The 9,168-nt window shown below is 45.5% G+C and overlaps 1 protein-coding gene across 1 annotated transcript; it reads left to right on the top strand.

The window, feature by feature from the left end:
- Nucleotides 1-369: 369 nt before the first annotated feature.
- Nucleotides 370-1,858, top strand: LOC132407130 (eotaxin-like). The gene is made up of 3 exons (XM_059993426.1): nucleotides 370-681; nucleotides 1,034-1,142; nucleotides 1,229-1,858. Exons 1-3 carry the CDS (start codon nucleotides 603-605, stop codon nucleotides 1,458-1,460), a joined length of 420 nt encoding a protein of 139 aa, XP_059849409.1. The 5' UTR covers nucleotides 370-602; the 3' UTR covers nucleotides 1,461-1,858.
- The last annotated feature ends 7,310 nt before the right edge of the window (nucleotides 1,859-9,168 follow it).

Raw genomic sequence — 9,168 nt, 5'->3', positions numbered from 1 at the left:
CCCGAGAGTTTTATCAGCCCATCCCTCCAGGACATCGACCCTGAGCAGCGCAGTAATTCTCTGCCCCATCAGGAGGGCCATGTCCGCTCTGTCACGCCTGGAGTTTCTATACTCAGGGACATTGAATCGCCAGCCCTGTACTTCACTCAACCAACTTGATTGCAACTCAATCAACTTTCTTTGATTGCAACAGTATTATCATCCCATGTGCTGTCTCTAAACGGTTGATCTTGCACTTTCATCCATATCCCAGTCCACGGAGAGAACGCATGCGTTTGAAACTAGCTCTTGTATTTCAACTTTCTCTTCCCCTCTGAATCGGATGTGGGATTGCCTGAAAGAAGTCAGACGCGCTAGTACTAAGAAAGTCCGCCCCAGAAAGTTAAAGAGCGCCCTTTACAGCTGAACTACCGAACGGCCATTCGGAGAATTCCTGTACTTCCCTTTTTATGGAACATCGGAGCAGTGGCCAGTGCTGGTTTGGGGACTTTCCAGGGAAGCCCTAAATTGATGACCATGAGTGCTGCCAACCCCCTTTATAAAGCAGACTATGGGAGCTGGTGAATCACACGGCCATCAATTCCATCCTGGTACAGGACAAGATGAAGGCAGCGCTCTGCGTGGTCGCAATGTTGGCAGCTCTGTGGATCTGCTGTTTCAAGCAAGCTGCACCCGCCCCGGGTAAGAGATTTTCCTTATTCCCAATATTCCATACCCAATCCCGACAATGCACCGTGATCAGCTGCGGGGAGCAGCTCTCCCGCTTCCCATCGGTTGGCGGTGATATTGAACAGCTCACAGTGGAATGATTCTCTTGGAGGGAGGGTCGGGAATGGCAGTCAGTCAAAGGGACTGGAAGGGTCATCAGACCGGTAGGGGAATGGCGTACAGTAGTTTATATGAAGGACGGGGTTACACCGTTAAATGTCTTGGGTTGGAAAGGCCTTCATGCGCGAGGCAGTGCGTTCACGTGGGTTAAGGTGGGTTGAGTTATCTAGCGGTGTCTAACTATTTGTTTTTCCTTCTCCCTCAGCTTCAATCATAACGCTAGAATGCTGTGAGAGGTTTAGGACCACGCCCATTCCTCGCAAGAGGCTTAAGAGCTACACGGAAGCTCTCTTGTGCCCGACACCTGCTGTCATGTAAGTGTTTCAACGTGCAACTGCAAAATGTTTGAGAACAATGGTTGATGACTCTCCCGTAATCGCCACTGTTTGTTCTGCTTCAGATTCACCAACAAGAGGAATATGAAGATTTGCACTAGAGCCAAGGAGGAATGGGTTAAAGAGTCAGTGGAGTACCTGGACAGGAAACACCAGGGTGGCAAAGACGAAGTGAAATCTCCAGACTTCAACGAGGTCTCAAGAGCTAGTTTTGAACGTGGGTTCAATTCTTCCCGGCTCCCGAATGGAGGTGAAACTTCAGCATCGACTCGGGAAGTTGACGCTGGTGCCCAGTGAAGAAAGAGAGCTGAGTTTGAATCATATTCACAGTTTACAGACAGACAGCCAGGAATACTTTATTCATCCTGAGGGAAATTGGGTTTTCGTGACAGTCTCACCAACCAAGAATAGTGTCGAAATCTAGCAATATAAAACCATAAATAATTAAATAATGATGAGTAAATTATGCCAACTGGACATTAGTCCGGGACCAGCCTATTGACTCAGGGTGTCTGACACTCCGAGGGAGGAGTTAAAGCCGTGTCTGCATGTTTCATTCAGAGGTCAGATTAGGACCCGGTGCGTTATAGTATCATAAACCTACGATGTTAACTGGATCTCTATCGCGTGTTGTATGGAGTTGTTAAATTGATCTTATTTTGTTTGTACATTTGTTAAGTATTAATAAAGATTGAAAGTGACGTGGGCTGTGCTGTGTGTGAGCTTTGATCGGCGTCACCTCATTTGCATGGGCTGAGACTGAGCTGGGAGTATCGCTGCAGGGGAGGGGACGTGTGTGTGATCGTTGACAGATCTCTCCATTTCATTCCTTGCAATGGGACTGGAATTCCGAGATACACCTCAGGGTGAGGAACGTTAGGAAAGAATCAAACTTTTGGGCGAGTTTGCCCATCCAGTTTCCGATCACTGAGTTCCCTCACTGACCCGTCATTCACAGACTAGGAAGTGCTGGAGCCCCAGTACTGATTCCTGCCCCACGCCGTCCCCGCCTCCCATTCGTTAATGATGTTGAATGGCAAATCGGCCCATTGATTCCGGCTCTCTGTACTTGTCAGTGCTCCACTCTCCGCCCTCTGCCCTAACCACTGTGCCATGTTGCCAGGGATGTTCTACTGGGTCGCATTTCTTATCGACGAGGAAGAAGGACGTCCCATCATTTCTCCCTCTCAGTCATTCGCATAGTCCCATTCCGCCTTATTCTCTGTAACGTATTCTCTCTGCGATGGGATCAGCTCCCCGATCCTCACTGGGGCCAATAACAAAAGTCAATTAAATCTGTCTTTCTCGTGCCACCTTATCAGAAACCGTTTGGAAATCCTGTACACTCCCTCTGCTACTCCTACCTTATCATCTTAGCTGTTCCATAGGTGTCATGGGTTCATGCAGCACAAAACCGGGCCCTTTGGCCTATTATGCCCATGCTATCACAACAAGACATCTAACCCGATCCCAGCTAGCAATACTTTGTCGGTATTCTTCTGGACCTTGACCTATGGCCACCTGGTAGCATGGCCCACCATGGTAAGAAGGTGCATGAAACCACGGGTGGGGGGGGGGGGAAGGACCAACATTGGCATTGTCAAACCGTCACTCAGTGACTTCAAAAAATGCCAATGGTACCTGAACGTGACGGTTAATTTTTGCCCTCTGGCGCTCCACACAGGGACAGCCAATCAGGCATTTTCTTTCTGAGGTCGTGTGAAACAAACTTCAGTGCAGCCTGTTTCTGTGAGGGCTTTCAGCCCAGATGTTGAAAACAGTCCACCTTCATTTTGCGAACACGATGAGGCGAGGCGACCAGTTGAGACTTTGCACACAAGAGAAACCCCAGCTTCCCCAAGTGTGGTGTCAGCCAACTGCAGGCCAGTTACTGCTGTTCAGTAAGCCTGTGTCTCCGGGTCAGTAACTTGGTCGGCTGCAGTGCTGGCATAGTCATTCCCGATGTGTTTGACCTTAGCGGCTGACCGTGAGAGGCAATCGGCCACTGCATTACTTTTCCCCTTGATATGTTGTATATCTTTGTGAATGTGAGTATGTCGGCCAGGTGGCATTGCTGTCATGCAGACAAAGGATCTGATATTTTGGCCGTTGTGTGAACAATGGGTTTGTGGTCAACAATGCTGTGATACAGTGACCCTCTGATCGAAAATGAAGATGGCAAGCAGCCGGAGAGAGACTGAGAAGCTGATGGTCAAACATGCTGTACTTCTTTTTGGGAAAGAGAGGATAAAACAGCTGATGGAAGAAGGGAATGGCTGCCACACACCTCTGACAGCTGTTCGTGACCAGCATTCACAGCATAATACATAGGAGTAGAATAAGGCCATTCAGCCATTCAAGTCTGTTCCACCATTCCATCATGGCTAATCCTGGATCTCACTCGTCCCCATACACCTGCCTTCTCACTATATCATTTTATGCCCTCGCCGATCGGGAAATGATCAACTTCCACCTTAAGTATGCTCACGGATTTGGCCTCTATCCCAGTCTGTGGCACAGCATTCCACAAATTTACTACTCTCTGGCTAAAACAATACCTCCTTAACTCTGTTTTAAAAGGTCACCACTCAATTTTGAGGCTGTGCCCCCTACTTTTGGATAATCCCACCAAAGGAAACGTCCTCTTCACATCCAGCCTATTTAGTCCTTTCAACATTCAGTAAGTTTCAGTGAGATCCCCACACATTCTTCTAAGTTGCAGAGAGTAGGGGACCAAACATTCCTTATATGTTAACCCCTTCATTCCCAAAATCATCCTCGTGAACCTCCCTTGAACTCTCTCCAATGACAGCACATCTTTCCTGAGCTATGGGACCCAAAACTGTCGACGATACTTTAATTGTGCCTGACTAGTTTTCATACTCTATTCCTCTTGAAATAAATGTCATAGTTGCATTTGCCTTCTTTACCACAGACTCAAGTGTAAATTAACTTTCTGGGAGTCTTGCACAAGGACTCCTAAGTCCCTCTGCATCTCTGATGTTTGAACCTTCTCCCCATTTAGATACAGTAACAGGCCACACTGTTGCTCCTTTTACCAAAATGCATTATCATACATTTTCCAACACTGTATTCCATCTGCCACTTTTTTGCCCATTCTTCCAATTTGTCTAAGTCCTGCTGCAGGACTACCAACCCCTCCACCTACCTTTGTATCATTCGCAAACTTTGCCACAAAGCTATCAATTCCGTTATACAAATCATTGACAATGTGAAAAGTAGCAGTCCTAATACTGACCCCTGAGGAACACCACCAGAAAAGGCCCTTTTATTCCCATTCGCTGCTTCCTGCCTGTCAGCCCTTCCTCTATCCATGCCAGCATCTTTCCTGTAATGCCATCGGATTTTATTTTGTTAAGCAGCCTCTTGTCTGGCACCTTATCAAATGCCTTCTGAAAATCCAAGTAAAAGACATCCGCAGCCTTTGTCCACCTTGCTTTTTACTTCTTCAAAGAACTCTAACAGATTGGTCAGGCAAGATATCCCTTTACAGAAACCATGCCAGCTTTGACTATTTTATCATTAGTCTCCAAGTACCCGGAAACCTAATCCTTAATAATGGACTCCAACACTTTTCCAACCACGGAGGTTAGGCTAACTGGCCTATAATATCCTTTCTTTTGCCTTCCTCCCTTCTTTAACAGTGGAGTGACATTTGCAATCTTCCAGTCCTCTGGGACCATGCCAGAATCAAGTGATTCTTGAAAGATTATGACCAATGCATCTGTTATCTCTTCAGCAACCTCCCTCAGGACTTTGGATTGTAGTCCATCTACCCGGTGACTTATCTACCTTGAGAACTTTGAGACTGCCTAGCACATTTTCCTTTGTAATAGCCATGACACTCACTGCTGCTCCCTGACACTCACAGACCTCTGGCACACTATTAGTGTCTTCCACAGTGAAGACGAATGCAAAGTATCCGTTAAATTCATCTGCCATTTCTGTGTTCCCCATTACTACCTCACCAGCATCATTTACCATTGGTTCAATACCAACTCTCAACTCTCTTTCACTCTTTATATAATTGTAAAAACTTCTGATGCCCTGCTTAATATTATTGACTAGATTTTCCTCATATTTCATCTGTTTTCTGCGTATAGCTTTTTTTAGTTGCCTTCTGTTGGATTTTAAAAGCTTCCCGATCATCACTCACTTTTGCTACATTATATGCCCTTTCCTTGGCTTTTATACAATCCTTATCTTCCCTTGTCAGCCATTGTCGCCTACCCCTGCTTTTTGAGGACTTCTTCTTCCGTGGGACATATCTATCGTGCGCCTTGTGAACCATTCCCAGAAACTTCAGCTGCTTCTGTTCAGCTGTCATCCCCACCAGTATCTCCCTCCAATCCACCTGGGCAAGCTCCTCCCTCAGGCCTCTGTAGTTCCCTTTATTCCATTGTGGTACAGATCCATGTGAGTTATGCTTCTCCCTCTCAAATTGCAGTACAAATTCTATCATATTATGATCACTGCCTCCTAAGGGTTTCTTTATGTTAAGCTCCTTAATAATATTTGGTTTATTACACAACACCCAATCTAAGATAGCCTTTCCCCGAGTCGGCTCAACCTTAAGCTGCTCTAAAAAGCCATCTCATAGGCACTCAACAGATACCCTCTCCTGCAATTCAAAATCAACCTCATTTCCTCAATCCTTTTGCATATTGAAGACCCCCATCACAATTGTGTCATTTCCCTCTTACGTGCCTTTTCCAGCTCCCTTTGCAATCTCAACTCCTCACATTGGCTAACATTTGGAGGCCTGTATGTAATTCCCGTAATGGTTTATTTTTACCCTTGCAGTTTCTTAACTTCACCCACAAAGATTCAACATTCTCTGACCCTATGTCACCTCTTTCTAAAGATGTAATACCATCTCTTACCAAAATAGCCACAACATCACCTATGCCTTGCTGTATGTCCTTTCGATACAAAGTATATCCTTTAATGTTAGGCTCCCAACTATGGCCTTCTTTCTGTCACGACTCAGTGATGCCAATGTCTTACTGACCAATCTCTAATTATGCCAGAAGTTCATCCACCTTTTTCCAAATGCTACATGCATTTAAATACAGCATCTTCAGTCCTGCATTCTTCACCCTTCTGAATTTGGCCACTGTGGTAGAAGTTAGCATTTTGCTCTGTCTACATTTGTACCCAGTCATTGGCTTGTCCTTCCTTACGTTCATGTTACACCCATCATCTACTTGTAAACCTGCTGGCTCATCCTCAGCTCTGTCATACTGGTTCCCATCCCCCTGCCATATTAGTTTAAACCACTCCCAACAGCTCTACTAAATCTGCCCACTAGAATATTGGTTCCACTCGGATTCAAGTGCAACCTGTCTATTCAGCACGGTCTGATGCATCAGAACTAATGTTATGGGTGTATTGGGGAGTGGGTGCACCAATAGGGTCACGTTAGAAAGAACTCGTTCAGTATCATCAGATGCTCTGGTCATGTCCACTGACCATTAGACCAGGGGGGAGACGATCATGCCAACATTAGGGGTATTGTCTTTAACCATAAGTTCAGCAGCTCATGGAATGAAGCAGTGATAGAAATTCACCAGGCCCAAAATCTCCTGTAATATTTTAGTAGTTTTGGGCACTGGGAATTCCATAATAGTGGCTACTTTGATGGAATCGCCTTCTGCGATGATGTGGTAGCTGAGAAAGTCAATGTTTGACAACTAAAGCTGGCATTTAGCGGGGTTAATAATCAACCAATGTTGGCTTAGGCTCTCAAAAAGCGTGCAGAGATGAGATACGTGTTCATATTGGGACTCACTGGTGAGAACTATGTCATCCACGTAAACAAAAAGCAACTCCACGTTTACCTTTCAGTAACTTAGGTACTCTAAGGGTCCATCAGTCTTTGGAAAATCTGTGCTGCATTTGCAGAAGCTCAAAAATGCAATTTTATCTCAGCTGTTTTGGGAATGTCCTCCAAGCATGCAGGCACCTAATGATAGCCCCTAACTAGTTGGACTTTGGAAAAAATTCACCTTCCGGCTAAATGAACCAAAAAGTCCTGGATATGTGGGGCCGGGTAATGATCAGGGGTGGTGGCCTTGTTAAGGCATCAGTATTGACTATATGGGCAGCAGCGACCATTGGACTTAGGGACCATATGAAGGGCTAAAACCCAGGGGCTATTGCACCAGCATACAATGCCAAGTCTTTCATGTTTGCAAACTGAGCCTGCACGTGTGGTCGAAAACTGACACGGCAGTTGTGAGAATGTGGTGCTTGGCCCCATGTTTTGTAACTGTAGTGGAGAATGAGGGCTTGGTGAGGTCTGGAAATTCACCCAGCAGTTGAGTAAACTCACATGCGTTGGTGCATGTGCTTGACAGATTTGTTGTGGGGAACTTACTGAGGGAGCAGAGTAACAACCCAAAGACCTTGACATCCACAGATTGGCAGTTCTTAAGATCAACCAAAGGTCTTGGAAATACAGGAAATCTGCACCAAGCAGAGATCTAGTCACTTAAGCCTTGACAAAGCCCTATGTGTAACATCACTCACTGAAGCAGAATATCACCCGTCATGTCCTGTAAGTCTGGATCTTTGTGGCTTCCAGCAAGGTTTCATTGCTTTTTGGCTTCTCATCAATAGGTGATGATGGCAACACACTCTCTTGAGCACCTGTGTCACCCTGAGTGGGTGTCCGTAATGAACAGCAGATGACCCAGGCAGCTGGAACCCACAGTGTTCACAGACCTCTGATGTCCCAATGTGCTGGCACTGTCGAAGCTGAAAGGTGGACAGCAATTACTGGTGCTCGTACCAAAGCGAGCGTGATGAAAACACAACCCTGGCATCACCTGTTTTGCAGGAGTAGGCATCGTTCTGTTGAGGGTCTTGCTGACCAGCCTTCTTGAATTAGAGAAAGGAAGAAGAATGATGCACTGCTCTCTGGCTGTGTGTGGACTGTCAGCCATTTTAGCAAGCTCCCTATCGTCTATCATAGGTGCATTAGCGAGGGCTACATGAACTGGATCAGGCATTTGCTGCATGAAGAATTCTTTAAAAATAAAACAAGGATGCTGATTTCCCAGGAGAGACAGCATTAGCTCCAAAGGCCTGGCATTGCTGAAAAGAGTAACTGTTTGGCAAGTTCAAACTCCAAAAGTCCAAATGTCTGTAAAAAGTGAGTTTTCAATTATCGTATTCAAGCAAACTTACTAATCTCGCAGCTGTGGAATAGCTGAGCAAGACTACAACATGTTACAACTTCGTGTTGTCCATGGAGATTCCTCACAGAGCAAACCGGGCCTCAACTTGTACAAACCAAGTGATAGCAATTTACTCCCAAAACTCCCACAGTTTCAAAACAACTGTGTTGGCCGACATGTTCAGTAACTCTGGAATCATCCTAGACAATCGGGATCACCAAAGTAGGTTTCCACAGATAAAACAGAATGAGGCGTTATATGATTAATGAAACCTTTTACACGTTTTATTGAAGTCCAAAACCTATACACAGAACACCCTAAAACTCCTAATGGAACAATATCATCACATCAGAGCAGCCTCTAGGCGAGACCCCAACTCAATGTGGGTGGTTGTGAATTATGTACATCTCTCCCAATTATGTTATCCTACAATATGACCATCCCATTTTAACCTCACAAAATGTATCAACTCACATTTGTTGGAATTAAATTTCATTTGATAATGCTCCACCCAACCTTTCAGCTGATCTGTATGGTGCCATAGCCTTAGATAAACTCCTCTATCTATCACACTGGTTATCCACAACCTTATTGAACACATCTCCTATATACACAAGGCAGTGGTGCTTGGCATCCATCTGTCTCGAAGGCCAATGGGTGATGATGATGATCATCACAAGCCTGGGTGGAAGGTATGGAGATCCTGAGATGCCCAGTCATTAAGATCCCCCTCTCAGCCTCACCGGTATAGTCCAAAGGAAAGCTTATGAAGCAATATGTTTGGCACCAGCTTGGCTGCAGGA

This window comes from Hypanus sabinus, chromosome 17 (genome assembly GCF_030144855.1).
Source record: "Hypanus sabinus isolate sHypSab1 chromosome 17, sHypSab1.hap1, whole genome shotgun sequence".
In the NCBI taxonomy this organism is placed as follows: Eukaryota; Metazoa; Chordata; class Chondrichthyes; order Myliobatiformes; family Dasyatidae; genus Hypanus; species Hypanus sabinus.
The sequence above is the reverse complement of the archived record's forward strand: the minus strand, read 5'-3'. Positions and strand labels throughout refer to the sequence as shown.